We start from the raw sequence: 18101 nt of genomic DNA, 5'->3' as shown, positions 1-18101 counted from the left end.
CAATAAACTTCTGTCAATCCTGCTAATTCTTTCTGCATGCAAAGCAAGTCACCAGGGAAAGAAGTGAAAGGACAGAACAGTGCCAACAGCCGCCTGTCCTCCATGTCCAGAGAATCTCCTTTTGTTGTTACTGCAAAACAAAAAGTTGTCGCACATGGGTCTTTTGAAAACACTAACAAATGTAGAGCAGTCCCTGACCTACAGTGACCCCACTCTGCAGGCCGATCTCATTTTCCCCTTTCTGAATGACACGTGTCTGAATCAGAGCCATCTGCCTCAATTTGCACAACATCTTTAGCCACAATAGGTCCCAGTTAGCCCTGACAACAGCTCACAATACTCCAACATAAAACACTACTGGGCTGACAGCACGCCGTCGGCTATTCAACAGCAAACCAACTGGTCAGTGTCTCACATCTGACAATTAATGCAGGCCTCGCACAGTGCCTGTGGGAGTCCGCTGGGAGCTGCTTAATTATCATCACCACAAGAGAGGGAGTTTATCAGCAGATAATCAAAAACTTTCACTTCAGACATAATTAGAATATTAGCCACTTAAGCAGGAAACAGATTCTTTTTAAATGAGCTGCAATTTTCTTTCGGACATTCTACCGTAGCAACGTGGTTTCCTATCAAACTGGGCATTTTTAAAAACTCATCCTAAATCTGCAAAAGAAAGATGTACTTTGTTTATCAATTTACCAAAATGATAAAATCTGAGGCAGTATTTATAACAGGATAATATCTAAAAAGAGAAAATTTCCAAGTCAAGTAACTATTCATTAGAGTCTTTAATTTGATTTTAAAAGATGGAGCTAAATCACTCATTATGAACCACCTTAAACACCAATAAACCAGATCCAAATTCGCTCATTACCCAGTACCAGGTCTCTGCTTAATAACCACCGCAATTTTATTTTATCTACTGAAGAAGCAACTAAAATCTTGCAAAAAAATCATTGCAATGGCTTGGAAGATGACTTTCAATAATGCTTATCTTTTTATTCAATTAACAAGTTATTGTCATTATAGCCTAAAGCCATATTTTCTCTCAAGAACAACATGATGTGACACATCCATTAGGAATAACAGATCAGCAGTTTAATGTTTTGTGTTTTATGGCCTTGGGGCTTGTTTTTGTAACAAAGTGCACTCAAGTATGGTGTGGACATTTATAATTGTTCATATTTACCAACCCATTTCATGCCCACTCATTTTTTAAATTATTTTCACTACAAACATAAGAAATGAAGGGAAAAATGATGATTCTAGAAATATGATGGAAAAATATACAATTCCAAGGAACTACTTTATACCAAACAATGTAGTCACAGAATGTCACGTGCATACATATTCTGGTCTGAACTACCCCTCAACTGTTGTTCCACTTATCCTCTCCTAATTTGCATATTTTCTTTCTTTATTCTTTCATGGGATATATAGACTGACAGGAGGAAATAATAGCTGAGAAGGTTAAAGAAATTATCATTTTCACTTTGATTCACTAGATACCAGGTTTGGAGAAAGCTGGTCGACTTTTTTTTCTTTATTCTTTTATGGGATGTGGGCGTTGCTGGCAAGAACAGCATTTGTTGCCCATCCCCAATTGCCTTTGAGTGGCTTGCTAGGCCATTTCAGAAAGCACTTAAGAGTCAACCACATTGCTGTGGATCTGGAGTCACACGTAGGTCAGACCAGGTAAGGATGGCAGATTTCCTTCCCTAAAGGACATTAATGAACCAGATGGGATTTTACAACAATCGATGATACTTGTTATGGTGACTATTACTGAGACTAGTTTTCAATTCCATATTTTTTATTAATTAAATCTAAATTCCAACAGCTTATACCTTGTTTTTGATACTTTATCTCAGCACTTAGTGCAGCTTGATCTTTCGACTTCCTCTCCACCTGACAATTCTATTGCACTGTCCCCTCACTGATAATCAACAGTCTGAAAACCAAACACTGATGCTGAATGTAACAGCTTGATGGCTCAGATGAGCACCCCAATACATGGATGTAGTATTTTCCTCAATTCCCACACCAATCTTCAGGGTGATTGCCAATTACTACCAAATTAGGGTCAGTTCTGTACTTAATTCAATCGAGACTGAGCAAACTAATTTCACAGAGGATTCCTTACATTCAAAAGAGAATTTCATCCCATCAGTCTGGGTCTGATTGAAGCCCAATTCACAGAAGGGAAAAAGCCACCACCCAGTTCTTGGATTTTTTCAGTTAATTTTAAAAAAAAATGTTAATAAATATAATCTGCAAGTTAGTATAAAATTTACTAGACCATATTTTAGTAAATCAACAGGTTCTGTGCAGTGTACACAACGTCAAACATAGGTAATGCCAAGTAAATACTCATCATCTTTTGTACAAAATGGAACACTTTGCTACAAAAGTCGATTAGCATTATGTCAGCATATTTGCTGTGTTTTTCCATTAAGCCTCATGTCTCTGTGATGACATGCTAATTTTATGATTTGACTCAGTGCAGCTATTTTCTAAGTGCATTTTTGACTCCATTTGTAATCTCAAATCCAGCTTTAACCTAGTTTTGTACTACTTGTACAGTCCTAAAACAGCATAACATCTCCATTATGATACTGCTGCTAGGATCACTACGTCATGGATCAAATGTTTCAGCTCCAAATATAAAAATATATACAAACAAAATATAAAAACCTGCAAAAAAGTATGAGCTTAAACAAAGAAAATTTTTTTCAGCTAGCTCTTCCATTCCTCGTCTAGCTCTTTCACGGTCACCTTCAGATGCTTCAATCTGGCAAGGTGGTATCGACTCGGCTGCAGTAATGATCAGCTTTTAGAACAAATTGTGCAGCATACCATCCGGCAGACTAACTGAACACTACCAAAAAACACTAGATAAAAACAGACCTTCCAACTTCAAGTCCAACCTTTTGCTACTTCCCTGTGTGAAAAATGACCAAGAACCATTTAAATTGAAAGTTTTTAAAGAAGTTCCCCTTCTATGCCTAGAAAAGTTAAAAGATGTTGTTTATATTGGCCGGCTGCATAAGATAAAGGATCAATCAACTGAACCTGATGCGGTCACAAACATAGCATTTATAAAAACTGACAATACACTTCATCCTATCACAAGGTGTGCTTGATCTCCCATTCAACCTTGGCAAAGCTGTTTCTAATTTTAATAATAGTCCCTACTTATTTTGCTACAGTAATGTTCAATAATTTGATGAGCAAATGGCTTTTGAAATGAACTCACTTCTATTCAAACAGAAACCAATCATTTCTTTAAACTAGTTAATAATTCACAAAACAAAATAGCATTTTAGGAATTACATTAAAAAGTGACAGAAATTTTGCCCAGTCCCTGCAGGTGCACTGCTTTTCTTCAGCTTCTCCTCTCTCCCAATTTATTCTTTGTTGAATACGTTCAGTTTTATATTTGTTGGTTACCAGCAGCTGTGACAATGGTCCTCACAGGGTAACACTTTTTTTGACATGAATCCTTCAATTACTGATTGCTGAAGCAGACACAATCCTATTAGCAAGAAAGGCGATCGCAGGATGCATTGCCCTGCCCTAGTTGTACAAAAATAATTAGCCCAAAGTTGACAAATGTTGAACGAAGCCACACAAAGGGTACAGGCAGGGCAAGAACAGCTTGATGAAAAAGGAAGGAGCCTGCAGAAATAAATCATAAATTAGGACCAGGCTATCACAGTATTAATTAGAGCTGAAAGCAAACTTAAACCAACAATTGCTTTGAAAATTGTACACTTAAAATTGTAGTACAAATGTTAAATAAAAAGTTGCATTGAGAGACATGCAAAGTCCAAAAGCTTTCACTTTACCATTCTAACGCTATTCAAACACATTTATACACTTTGTGAACTGAAATGAATTAAACCAAAACTCCCAAAACTGCAACTTTTAAATGTGGAAGCTTAAGCTGGGCAAGGGTAGAATAGTTTTTTTATTCAAAGTAGTCCCCTATGTTATAACAGGAAATGTAGACTTATCAAAATGTGGTTTGATGATTTTGGCAAAAATGCAAACATGATGGCATGGCATCAAAATAATGTTAATAAACTGCATGCAGTGTATTTAGAAACTTGTACATTTCTGATTTCAGTATATAACCATATTCTGTAATGGATTCTAAAGTTTACTGATCCCATACTGAGCATTCAACACAAATAGAAGCAGTGTTGCCCCCTAATGGTTTAGATTTGAACATCAATCCCTTGTTTTAGTCATGTAATGGAATTTCTCTGTTGTTCAGAGCTCAAGACTAACACTTATTAGCAGGCAGTCAGTCATGGTATTATCAATCACAATTTTAAAAGTGCACAACATCACTACACATTGGGCAATTAATCTAAGCTCACCCATAACTTTCAACCACTTTACCTTTTTATTACATTTCCACATTTTATATAGAAACAATTATCCCAATTTCTGAATTAGAAGCTGCTCCTTTGAAGCTACTGAATGAAAATCAGCCAACTAAACTATTAGTGCTTTAAAAGGTGGATAAGGTGAACAGTTTCCTGTCTGTACTGCTTTGTCATTGATAGGAAGTAAATTTGATAACTGGTAGATTTGGACCAGGTTTCCTTTACGGTGGAAAAAAATAAAACTGCACCAGATTTGATCATCTGACTTACATGGTTGACATGAAGCCAAAGTTGAGATAGATTCAAGGCTAAAAGGTCTTTTAAGTAACAGACTTACATCACTTATAAATAATGCCCTTTATATACAGGTTCTACCTTTTAGGTGACAGCAACCTGTGATAATATTAAGAATAAAATAGTTTAGACGTAAGAAATCCAGCAGGGATTCTAAAATGAGCTCTCGCTGACCACAATTCCTTAATTGTTGCAGCGTTGAACTCATTAGTCACGCTGCAATAGGCTTGCACTTTATCAAGCCATAATAAAATTAGATGGGAGTTTAAGGAGAAGCACTCATCAAACTTAACCTGCACGATTTGTTTTGTCGTAGTTTAACCTTTCCATTCTTCAGATTTGCAGCAGTTTCCATGTGAATTGACAGGCAGTTTTTAGCTTTCCCAGATCCATCCTAACAGCTGCTAGAGAATTGCACTCTAACCAGCAGCAATTTCATGTGGCCAGGCAAGATCCTGAAGTCAACCACTGGCACATTTTAAGCAAATTACTATTATGACAACTTGATAGGAATTAAGGAAATTAAATTTAAATTAAATCCAACAATTTCTCAATGAGAGCCCAGATATTTATTTCTGTTTTCCCACACATTTGAACCAGGTCAGTTACAGACCTACAAACTAGGAGTCGTCGGCCACTCAGCGCCTCAAGCCTGTTCCGCCATTCAATAAAATCATGGCTAATCTGATTGTAATCTCCACTCACTCCTGATAACCTTTCACCCCTTCGTAAATCAAAAATCTATCCAGCTCTGCCTTAAAAATATTTAAAGACTCTGCTACCACTGCCTTTTGAGAAAGATAATTCCAAAGACTCAAGACCCTCAGAAAAAATTTCTCCTCATCTCTGTCTTAGATGAGCGACCTCATATTTTTAAACAAGGGCCCTTAGTTTTAGATTCTCCCATAAGAGGAAACATCCTTTCACATCCATCCTCTCAAGACCCCTCAGGATCTTAAAGGTTTCAATCAAGTTGCCTCTTACTCTTCTAAACTTCAGTGGATACAAGATAAAAGCAAAATATCCCCCTTAAACAGTATAAATTTCATCACGTTTCCAATTCTCTTCAGCTCTGAAGAAGGATCATACAGACTCGAAATGTTAACTCTCTTTCCCTCTCCACAGATGCTGCCAGACCTGCTGAGTTTTTCCAGCATTTTCTGTTTTTGTTCCAGTGGATACAAGCCTAACCTATCCAACCTTTCCTCATAAGACAACCCGCCCATTCTGGTATTAGCCTTCTCTGAACTGCTTCTAATGTATTTAGATCTTTCCTTAAATAAGGAGACCAAAACTGTACACAGCACTCCAGATGTGGTCCCATCAGTGGCCTGTACAATCGAAGCATACCCTCCCTACTTTTGTGATCAATTCCCCTCACAATGAACGATAACATTCTATTAGCTTTCTTAATTAACCGCTGTACCTGCATACTAGCCTTTTGTGATTCATGCACGAGGACACCCAAAAAACCTCTGCATCTCAGAGCTCTGCAATTTCTCACCATTTAGCTAATATGCTTCTTTTTTATTCTTCCTGTCAGTTAGGTGTAATATCTTAATATTTTTTACTAGTTTTCAACAAGGTTTTAGAATTATTTCAGGACCAAATTGCATGACCTCTGCTGGGCAAAGCATTTCCCCCAGATCAATTTTTCAGCGTCCAGGAAGAAATAATTAAAACAAATCACTCCTAGAAATATTTCTAGCTGAAAATTCAACACACAATGCCTACAAATTAAGCACATCTTGCTACCATTGAAATATGCAGAGAACATGTTATAATCCAGAAAGCCGGTTGAAGGTGGAGCCAATCTTTTACTGAGTCTTATGTTTATTTAGAACGAAACATTACAATCACACGCCTCCTAAAATTAACCTCTCACAATTTCAGTAAGCGTCTCTATATTTGTGCACAAGAGAGAGTGTTTACACGTCATCCACACCTCACCTGAAAGAAGGGCCAGTTAACGTCATGAGTATCAATGCTCCAGCGCTGTGCTTCACTACAGAGGTGAAAGATCAGTTCTATGAGGATAAAAGCAAAACGCTGCAGTTGCTGGAAATCTTAAATAAAACAGCAAATGCTGGAAAAACTCAGCAAGTCTGACAGCATCTGTGGAGAGAGAAACAGAGTTAACATTTAGAGTCAATATGACCCTTCTTCAGGGCTCTGAAGAACTCTGCTGAGTTTTTCAGGCATTTTCTGTTTCTATTTCAATTCTATAAGGAGCTTGACACTGCTATCAGCAGAATCCCCAAGTTAGAATATCTATATCTACTGGGGGATTCCAGCATAAGTGTGGGCACAGACCACGAGGCATGGCCCTCCTGCCTAGGACATCATGATCTGTGAAAGATAAATGAGAATGGACAAAGACTACTTGTACTTTGCTGCTACCATGAGCTTTGAGCGACTGACACTTTCTTTCAGAACAAACCATGCCACAAGGTGCCCTGGAGACATCCAAGATAGAGGCGTTGGCACAAGCTGGATCTTATCACCAGCCGTGGCACTCTGAACAACATTCTCAACACGTGAAGCTACCATAGTGCTGACTGTAATACAAATCACTCCCTGTACTAGGGTTAGGATGCAATCCTTGAAGATTTTTCATTCAAAGCAGAAAGGCCATCGTTACATCAACATCAGCCATTCTGCCTATCCGGATAAATACCAACAGTTCAATCAAACAGGCGTTCTCTGGCATTCCCACACAGTGCAGAAGTGAAATGGAACATACTTTGGGACACTATCTACAATACCACACTCTCAACATATGGGAAGCAAGAGTGGAAAAGCGCTGACTGGTGCAAGGCTAATGTCACAGTGATAGAACATATCTTGAATACAAATGGCCTGCTCTCATTAATTACGAGAGATCCGAGCGAGAAAACCCTGAATGCTCTAACAGCGCTTGATGTCATGTCCAACAGACTGCTAGGCAGTGCACCAATGACTACTGGTTGCAACTCTGCCAGGATATCCAGATATCCTTCACATGGCGATTGCAAGAGGCATGAATGAAGGGATCAAAATGGCAACGGGTCCAACAGCAAAGAAAATGGGCTCACTGGAAACCATGACAGAAGAGGTCATCCCCAAATGCAATAAACAGGTAGAGAGTTGGGTGGAACACTACCTTGAGTTGTAATCTAGGGAGAACACAGTCACCGAGGAAACCCTAGACACCATAGAATAACTGCCCATCATAGCAGAGCTGGATATCGAACCCACAATGGAGGAGCTTAGCAAAGCTATTGACTTGCTTGCTATGGGCAAAGCTCCGAGTATTGATGCTGTACTGCCTGAACTCATCAAACACAGGAAACCAGCACCCGACAGCATCTGCACAAACATCTCTATCTCTGGTGGAGGGAAAGGACAGTGCCGCAGGATGTGAGAGATGCTAAGATTGTCATCCTGTACAAGAACAAGGGCTACTGCAGCAATTGCAACAACTATCGAAACCGGTCCCTGCTGAGCATTGTGGGAAAAGTATTTGCCAGTGTTGCCCTCATCAGACTGCAGATCCTGGCTGAACGCATATTCCCTAAATCCCAGTGTGGCTTCAGAGCTCAAAGAATTACAATTGACATGGTCTTCAGTCTGGCAGCTGCAAGAAAAATGCTGTGAACAAAGGAGATCACTACATATTGCCTTCATTGATCTCACCAAGGCATTTGACCATGTTAGCAGCTGGAGAGAAAATTGCTTTCCAAGGCCACTCAATGTGATTTCCTTTTTCCATGACATCATGATAGGCAAGGTCAGCTATGAAGCAGCAACGCTGGAACCCTTTGAGATCTGCAGTGGGGTCAAACAGGTTTGTGTTCTGGCACCAACACTTTGGTATATTCTTCTCTTTGCTGCTGTAACATGCCTTCAGGCCATCCACAGAGGGTGTCTACTTACAAACTAGAGTGGACAGAAAGCTATTCAGCCTTGCTCACCTGAGATCTAAGATGAAGTTACACCAAGTCCTCATCAGAGAGTTTCCCTGCACTGTTGATGCCGCACCAACATTCCATACTGAGGAATACCTTCAGTGGCAAATGGACAGACTTTCTCACACCTGTAAAAAGTTTGGTTTGACCATCAGCATCAGGAAGACAAATGCCATGGTCCAGGATGTTGTCATACCGCAATCTATCGGCACTGACAACGTGACACTGGAGATTGTTGATAGTGGAGCCTAGATATGTGAAGCTATCACCAGAAATCTGTCACTTGATGCTGAAATCAACATGCATCACAAAGCTTGCAGCAGTTATGTCCAAGCTGAGTAAGAGTGTGTGGAACAGCAGCAATGTGATTGAGAACACCAAACTAAGTCTACCAAGTCTGCACCCTCAGCCACTCCTCTACAGTGGTGAGGCCTTGGCAACATATGTTAGGCAGAAGAAAAGGCTGAACAGTTTCCACCTTCGCTGTCTCAGACTACCCTTGGCATTTCTTGGCAGGACAGGGTCACCAACTCAGAGTGTGGCAATTCCATAAGCATACGCTCATTGCTGAGCCAATGAGATCTACGCTAGCTCAGCGACGTTCATCAGGCAGATGACGGCCATGTATCCAAAGACCTTCTGTATGGTGAACTGGCCACTGGGTCACGGTCTCCTGCGCATCTATATCTCTGCTACAAGGACACCTGCAAGCAAGGTATGAAGATGGTGGATGTTGACACTGAGAACTGGGAGATAGCCGCTGAGGCTGTGACCTCTCAGGGCTGACTGTTTGGAAGGGCATTGAAAAAGGCAAGCAGAAACAAAAAGCTCAGCTGGTGGAGAAAAGGGCCCAGGGAAAAAAAAAAGAGGCCAGCCAATTGTGCACCTTCTCAGCCCACTGCCGTCCTCTGTAGCAAATGTGGCAGAGACTGCAATGACAGTGTGGGCCTCCTGAGCCACACCAGGTGCTGCTTAACACAGGGTTGACCACCATCTTACGAGACAAAAGGCTTTCATAAAAAGTAAATCTGTGCGCAAGTAAAATCCAATTAATGCCCTTCATTTGCATTTTTAAATTCATTTATGGGAAGTGGGCGTCGCTGGCTAGGCCAGCATTTATTGCCCATCCCTAATTGCCCTTGAGAAGGTGGTGGCAAGCTGCCTTCTGAACTGCTGCAGTCCATATGGTGTAGGTACACCTACAATGCTGTTAGGGCGTTCCAGGATTTTGAGCTAATGCCAGTGAAGGAATGGTGATATATTTCCAAATCAGGATGGTGAGTGGCTTGGAAGGAACTTCCAGGTGGTGGTGGTCCTATCTGTCCGCTGCCCTCGTCCTTCTAGATCAGAGCAGTCGTGGGTTTGGAAGTTGCTGTCGAAGGAGGCTTTGAGAGTTTCTGCAGTGCATCTTGCAGACGGTACATACTGCTGCCACTGCTGTGTCGGTGTTGGAGGGAGTGAATGTTTGCGAATGGGATATCAATCAAATAGGCTGCTTTGTCCTGGATGGTATCGAGCTTCTTGAGTTTTGTTGGAACTGCACTCATTCAGGAAAGTGGAGAGTATTCCATTACACTCTGATTTGTGCCTTGTCGATGTGGACATGCTTTGGGGAGTCAGGAAGTGAGTTATTCACTGCAGGATTCCTAGCCTTTGACCTGTTCTTGTAGCCGCAGTATTTATATGGCCAGTCCAGTTCAGCTTCAATGGTAACCCCCAGGATGCAGATAGTTGGGGATTCAGCATTGGTAATGCCATTTGAATGTCAAGGGGCAATGGTTAGATTCTCTCTTGTTGGAGATGGTCATTGCCTGAATGTTATTCGTCAGCCCAAGCCTGGATATTGTCCAGGTCTTGCTGCATTTGGACATGGACTGCTTCAGTATCTGAGGAGTCGCGAATGGTGCTGAACATAGTGCAATCATCACTGAACATCCCTACATCTGACCTTATGATGGAAGGTCATCAATGAAGCAGCTGAAGATGGTTAGGCCTAGGACACCAGCCTGAGGAACACCCCTGCAGTGATGTCCTGCGGCTGAGATGACTGACCTCCAAAAATCACAACTATCTTCCTTTGTGCCAGGTATAGTTCCAACGAGCAGAGAGTTATCCCTCCGATTCCCATTGACTCCAGTTTTCTGAGGGCTCCTTGATGCCAAACTAGGTCAAGTGCTACCTTGATGTCAGGGGCAGTCACTCTCACCTCTGGAGTTCAGCTCTTTAGTCCATGTTTGAACCAAGGCTGTAATGAGGTCAGGAGCCGAGTTGCCCTGGCAGAACCCAAATTGAGCATTAGTGAGGCTATTGCTGAGTAAGTTCCACTTGGTAGCACTGTTGATGACCCCTTGCACCACGTTACTGATGACTGAGAGTAGGCTGATGGCCGGTAATTGGCTGGGTTGGATTTGTCCTGCTTTGTGTGTACAGGACATACCTGGGCAGTTTTCCACAATGCTGGGTCGATGCCAGTGTTATAGCTGTTCCTGGAACAGCTTAGCTCAGGAGGTGGAAAGTTTTGGAGCACAAGTCTTCAGTACTATTTCTGGAATGGTGTCAGGGCCCATAGCCTTTGCAGTATCCAGTGCCTTCAGCCGTTTCTTGATATCACGTGGAGTGAATCAAATTGGCTGAAAACTGGCATCTATGATGCTGAGGAGTTCCGGAGGTGGCCGAGATGGATCATCCACTCGACACTTCTGGCTGAAGATTGTTGCAACTCCTCCAGTCTTGTCTTTTGCACTGATGTGCTGGGCTCCCCCATAACTGAGGATGGGGAGATTTGTGGAGCCTCCTCCTCCAGCGAGTTGTTTAATTGTACACCACCATTCATGACTGGATATGGCAGGACTGCAGAGCTTAGATTTGATCCATTAGTTGTGGGATCGCTTAGCTCTGTGTATTGCATGCTGCTTTCACTGTTTGGCATGCAAGTAGTCCAGTGTTGTAGCTTCACCAGGTTGACACCTCATTTTCAGGTTTGCCCAGTGCTGCTTTTGGCATGCCCTCCTCCACTCTTCATTGAACAGTTGCACAGTTGATATACTCTACATAGTTGATGATACCTGTTGATGTAAATATTGCCAGTGCATGAAGTAATGATTAACAACAAAATGCAGAAAATAAGAGTGGATGCAACATAGGCAGGAGTGTTTTACAAGACAGTAACACCACCATTCAGATGACAAATAAAACCGCAAAAGCAAAGCTAAAGTGCTTTATTGATGTTATCCAGGTATGTTTTAAGTCCTTGAAATGCATGCTACCTTTATACATGGGAGATAATTTCCCCATCCTCCAACTTTTTCCATCCTCCCCCAATGTGGCAACCCTCATTCTCAGGTGTCATCTGGACCTCACCCAGACGGACATTCTCTATACGAAGGAGAGGACAAGTACCACCCACAGTTTATTTTGTTCCAGAATTATATTTAACCTTGTCTTCACCCAACACCCACATATAAGAACACATGCAGCAAGGGTCACTAAACATGATTCTTAATCTGCCTAGTTCTACTCCTCTCCAGTCTGTGCGTCCACTGTCAATTGCTGCACTCCCAATTCCATTCTGTTTAACACTAAAGCAAAATACTTTGATGCTGGAAATCTGAACTAACAGAAAATGCTTGAAATATGCAGCAGTTCAGGCAGAACAGGAAGAGAGAAACAACCTAAAGTGTTAACACTGTGACGTTTCTCTCTTCAAGGATGCTGCCTGACATGTTGAGTATTTCCAGCATTTTCTGTCAAGCTGGTTGAGATTAGTTAGCCTGATACTTACAAGGGGCTTTTCTCATCTGAATGGCTCAATGCTACATCACATAGTGCATTTGTATAAACATCATTAAATACCTTAAACATCCACTACCTCCATCATAGATGCAAAACACACGGGGCCAGTGGGTAATTTACACTCAAAACCAAAACCACAAAAAGCCATGAAAAATTGAAGATGGAGGTGAAAAATTCAAGGAAGGTCGACCCTATATATATTGCCGTACATTTTAGCTCCTCCATAGTCTAAACAATTACAGGCGCAGGCGTGAGAGGGAAAATATTTAGAATTTGTTTGGAGTAGCGAATGTGGGAAAGAGAATCTGTGAGAAGCTGCTCCTCCAATCACACAATCTGTCTCTCCAGTGCTCCTGCTCTCGTTTCTCTAATCATAGATGTTTGCCTCCCACTCTTGCTGTTCCTCCCGGGACAGATTCTATGATTGGAGGAGCAGTAAGGTGGGAGGGAGGAAGCCTATGATTGGAGATTGAGGAGGGTCCCCCAGGAACAGTGGTGGTAGCAGAACAGACTTAATAGTGAAAGTATTGAAAGTAGCGGCGGGTTGGTCATTTGGAAAGGAAAAAAAATCTTGGAGAAGAAGTGGATTTCAAGCATGGACATGTACAGGCACTAGATTTAAAATTAGAATTAAAGTCTCTGCCCGAGTTTTGCCTTAAATACTGTTGATCATCTGAATCCAGTTAAATGTATCTATTACATACATCTAGAGAAGCTGGATGTCAACTGGATTGGTAGAGACTGGGATCCACGGGGAAATTAATCCAAGTGGAATTTGATTTATAATCAGGATGACGGGAGGTGCTAAAAAGTGGAACTTAATAAAAATTAATGAATGAAACACTTTCTCACAAAACTTTTTCACGTAGCGAGTAGTTAGGGTTTGGAATACACTGCCTGGAAGTGTGACAGAGGCAGATTCAATTGAGGCATTCAAGAGGAGGATTATTTAAATAAAAACAATGTGCTTGGTTATGAGGAAAAGGCAGGAGATTGGCACTAAATTAAAGTGCTCAGAGAGCTGGTGCAGACACAATGGGCCGAATGGCCTCCTTCTACACCGCAACAATTCTGTGATTCATTTAAAGTACAAATGCTATTGCAAACATGATAATTTCAATAAGGTTCCATGAACATTGGACTAAGATGTAATATGTTTACTGAATATGCAGTACATGCAATAGTACTTCAACATGCAATTAAAATGTACAAATTATGTCCTTGTTGGTTGCTTGGGAGTTGAAAAACATTACAGTGCTGCGCTTAGTATCTTAGGTGCTTAAAATTTCAGCACTCATTACAAGCTTGCTCATTTTTATACATTTCTATAACTCCCTGTACATGACGTTACGGACAGGAGGGGGTTTAATTTAAACAACCCTGATTTCTCCTCTCACCAACCACCCATAAACAGAAAGGTGTTTCGATTTGCTTCCCCTTTACAAGCGGTGGTGTTTCCTAACCCACAACAAATTCGAAATAGGTAAACTCAGAAGGTTAGTTTATTTGCACACACTCAAAACGCCCGGAGTGGGGGGGTGGGGGGGGTGGAGAGAGAGAGGAGTGTCGCTATGTAACCCACTGTACATTCACACAATAAGAGAGGAGTAGAAAAGGAAAGGTTTACAGGGCGAAGACCACAGAGCGAAGAATTATTGCTTCATGTGTGTCCAGAGCCCAGGATGAAAGTCCAATGGTGTATATTCCTTCACAGAGATCGGCGGGCTGAACTGATACTGGATAATTCACTTTTCCAGTAGAGTTGACTTCCATGATGAGATAGGCACACGGAGATCGATCATTCTTGTAGGTGATGGTAGAGAAGTTCCAGTAGAGGCAGTGTAAATGGGGCCAGGCATTTAAACCTGGACAGAGCACCTTTTCTGTGCTGCTGATGGAAAGACGTCAGACTGAGCTTTCCAGCTCCACAAGCCAACCTTACTGGTTTCACCAGCTTGGGAAGCGGGGGGTGGGGGGGGTAATGTCACATGACTCCCACCTCTCCACTTTGGCTACAACAAGGGGTGTATATCCCTTTGTTTAGGTTCCTGAGATTAAGTGTTCCAACCATTAAGTCTAATGGGAGGTTGTAGGGTCCTTTGTCCTAGCAGACGACTTGGCTCCAGTTGGCGAGGCCTGGCTTATGAAATATAGATGGCCTCTGTACACTTCCCTTTGAATTTGGTCTCTGTAGCCCACAGGAGTTGTTTGCATCACTTCAGAGATAATGACGTGCAAGTTTCTGCGATACTGCCAAATAGCTCTTATTGTTATAGGGTCACGGCTAGACATAGCTTCAGCCATTTTAAAATATATATTACTTCTATATAATTTTATTAAAAATGTAGAGTGTGAGGTCTCAGCCCCATTACAGTGACAATCAGTAGAATTCTGCATTACATCATGATACAAAAATTAAAACTCAGCTTCATATAAAAAGAATTGAATTTGCTTATCCTTTAGCAATAACAATCATTTTCCTTCGGGATCAAACTGTTTTACCAACGGCCAACAAGTATTAAAACCCTACCAATAGTTTCATACTGAATCTATAAAATATAATTCTGTCAAGTGAAACCTTGAATTATACATTTCTCTTTGCTTCTGTAGTTTTTTTGCAATTAAAAATGATAAGCTCAGAATCACAATCACAGCATTGTTATGGTGCAGAAGGAGGTCGCTCGGCCCAACATGTCTGCACCGGCTCTCCAAATGAGTATTATGACGCAGTGCCATTCTCCTACCTTTTTCTCGTACCGTTGCACATTGTTTCTATTCAAATACCCTCTTGAATGCCTCGATTGAACCTGCATCCACCACACTTCCAGGCAGTGCATGCTAGACTCGAACGACTCGCGGAGTGAAAAAGTTTTTTCTCAGATCACATTTGCTTCTTTTGCAAGTCACTTTAAATCTGTACCCTCTTGTTCTCGATCCTTTTTTCGAGCGGGAACAGTTTCTCCCTATCTACTCCATCCAGCCCCTCATGATTTTGAGCACCTCTATCAAATCCCCTCTTAGCCTTCTCCAAGGAGAACGGTCCCAACCTCTCCAATCTATCTTCACAACTGAAGTTTCTCATCATTAGAACTATTCTTGTAAACCTCTTCTGCATTGTCTCCAATGCGTTCACATTCTTCCTATGGTGTGGTGCCCAGAACTGCACACAACACTGCAGCTGAGGTCTAACCAGTGTCGTATATAAGCTCAGCATAACCTCCTTGCTCTTGTACTCTATGCCCATATGCTTTATTAGCTGCTTTCTCCATCTGTCCCGCCACCTTCAATGATCTATGCACATATACACCCAGGTCCCTCTGCTCCTGCACCCCCTTAAGAATTGTACCCCTTATTTTATATTGTCCCTCCATGTTCTTCCTACCAAAATGCATCACCTCATACTTCTCTGCATTGAACATCATCTACCACCTACTTGTCCACTCCACCAACTTGTCTATATCCTTTCGAAGATCTACACTGTCCCCGCACAGTTTACAATGCTTCCAAGTTTTGTACCATCCACAAACTTTGAAATTGTCCCATTCACACCAAGATCTAGATCATTAATATACATCAGGAAAAGCAAGGGTCCCAATACCAAAATAAATATTTTCTTTGTGGAATTAATACATACCCACAAGTTATCTAACGCTTAAAATTCTCTCAAATTTATAATTCAGTATACAATGGCATGTCTGAAGTAAAATTTCTTATTTGTTCATCCTGAAACTGATGTTTTGCTGCAGGCCCTATCACTACACGACTGCATCACCGAAGAAATGAGTCAGTGAAAATCAAAAAGTAACCCCCAAAAATCAAAAAGTAGCCCTCAACAAAATTAAGCTAGACAGTTTCCTTTCTCAAAAAAGGGTGTCCCCCCAAAAAAAAATTGACCTCTGCTGGCACACTGTAATTACAGCATATGCCATTTATAAGATACACAGAAGCAACTTTCCAAGGCTCCTTTGACAGCAGCTCCCAAATGCACGATCCCCACAGCCGAGAAGCACAAAGGTAGCAGGTGCATGGGAATATCAGCACCTCCAAGTCGCAAACCATCCTGACTTAGCATTGTTCCTTCCTTGTCACTAGGTCAAAATACTGGATCTCCCTCCCTGAAAGTACTATTATGAGTACCTTTCACCACAGGGACTGCAGTGGTTCAAAAAGAAGTGTCCTCCCCATCACCTTCTCAAGGACAACTAAGGGTGGGCAATAAATACTGGGCTTGCGAACAATGCCATATCTCAGAAAAGAATTTTTAAAAAATCTAGTGTGCCATAGATGTAAAGGATTGTAATTGCACTCCTCTGATATTTTTAAACCTGCAAAATTGGAATTGAAGAGTCATTTAACATGCTAGGGGTACTGTACAGTACAAAAAAAAAGTGTTCTGTCAAATTTTAGCTGCAGTAATAATTGACTTTAATTTAACTATATTTTGCATCACACCCTGTGCATAATTAAATACTTAGCAATAAGGGATTAGCACCTATATTGAGATCACCCATCTGAGGTACTTATGATGTCAGGTATCATTGGCAAAGAGTTAAGAATTTAAAAAATAAGAAAAGCTCAAAGCAACTTAAACATAACTTAAACAAGCCAGGGAGTTCAAGTCAAATTGAATACAGGGGTTCAAACATCTATAAATGCTTAAGGTACACAGTACTGTCATGTTTTGCCTCACCTGAATCTCTCAAATGAGATGAGTTTCTAAATCACTCTCTTAGCTGTTCTCTATGTATTAAATCTCTTTTCAAAGGCAAAATTCCTCATTGCATGCATAGAATGATTATTCTGCAAGGTCAGCATTTTCAGAAACTATGTCAAATAAGAATTTGAAAAGTCTGAGTTACCTGTGTATATTATCTTGGCCAGAAGGCACAACCCCAACATTAGCCATGTTTACCACCTTATGCACAACCGCCTGGCCGGAGGAATTCTGTGGAGAACCTGTGATCGCTGTAGAATTTTCATTCATTCCTGTTAGTTTTCCTGCAAATGTACAATTTGTGTGGTTAGAAAAACTGACAGTTAAAACATTGCCAGCTATTAGCATTGTTAATATTACATAAAAATATTTTCCGTACAGCATCTATTTCCCCACATAAATTTAGAAATCACTAGTTCACCTTTAGAAATGTATTAAAAAAAATACCCTTAGAGGCAAAAACAACAAAAAAATCTAATTCTAAAATGTTAATGCACATTTCCTTAGAATTGTATAGTTCTTGATGCACTATTTATTTTCACACGATATAGGTCATCAATGTCAGAGAATCTGGCCAGCCACCATAGCAGGTACAAGCAGTAACTGCTATTTGGCGCAGAAATGCTCGAGTGACAGCAGCAACCTACAACGTACATTTGAACAGCTGAAGCTGATTCCGTAATTCCATTGCAAACATGTCCCAATTTTGCAGAGGAGATAAAAACTTATTGAATATGCAAAAATAATTATTTCATATGAATCATTGCACTTTATGGGGTCCCATTCAGTCATCCAGTGCAAAGATATACCCATCAAATCTACACAATGAAAATCATGTGCAACACCAATGTCTGACAACAGAGTAACAATTCTTGTTTTACTTCCTTTAGACATCACATATCAAACAGATGTAACAACTATCAAATGAAGATGGTCATGTTTTCAGTACTGGTTTTT

General features: G+C 40.9%; 1 protein-coding gene across 3 annotated transcripts in view; it reads right to left on the bottom strand.

Annotated features, from left to right (window-relative positions):
* ap3b1a (adaptor related protein complex 3 subunit beta 1a) overlaps positions 1-18101 on the bottom strand; it is a 325597-nt gene that overhangs the window by 17666 nt on the left and 289830 nt on the right. For all 3 annotated transcript variants that reach the window (XR_013579525.1, XM_078563182.1, XM_078563190.1), the window contains one exon: positions 17290-17428. Coding sequence is in view for 2 of the 3 variants with exons in the window: in XM_078563182.1 (XP_078419308.1) it covers positions 17290-17428 (139 nt within the window). In the remaining variant the exon portion in view is untranslated. The remainder of the gene's footprint in view (positions 1-17289; positions 17429-18101) is intronic.

This window comes from Cetorhinus maximus, chromosome 2 (assembly GCF_964194155.1).
Source record: "Cetorhinus maximus chromosome 2, sCetMax3.hap1.1, whole genome shotgun sequence".
NCBI lineage: Eukaryota > Metazoa > Chordata > Chondrichthyes > Lamniformes > Cetorhinidae > Cetorhinus > Cetorhinus maximus.
This window is presented reverse-complemented; position numbering and strand designations above follow the sequence as displayed.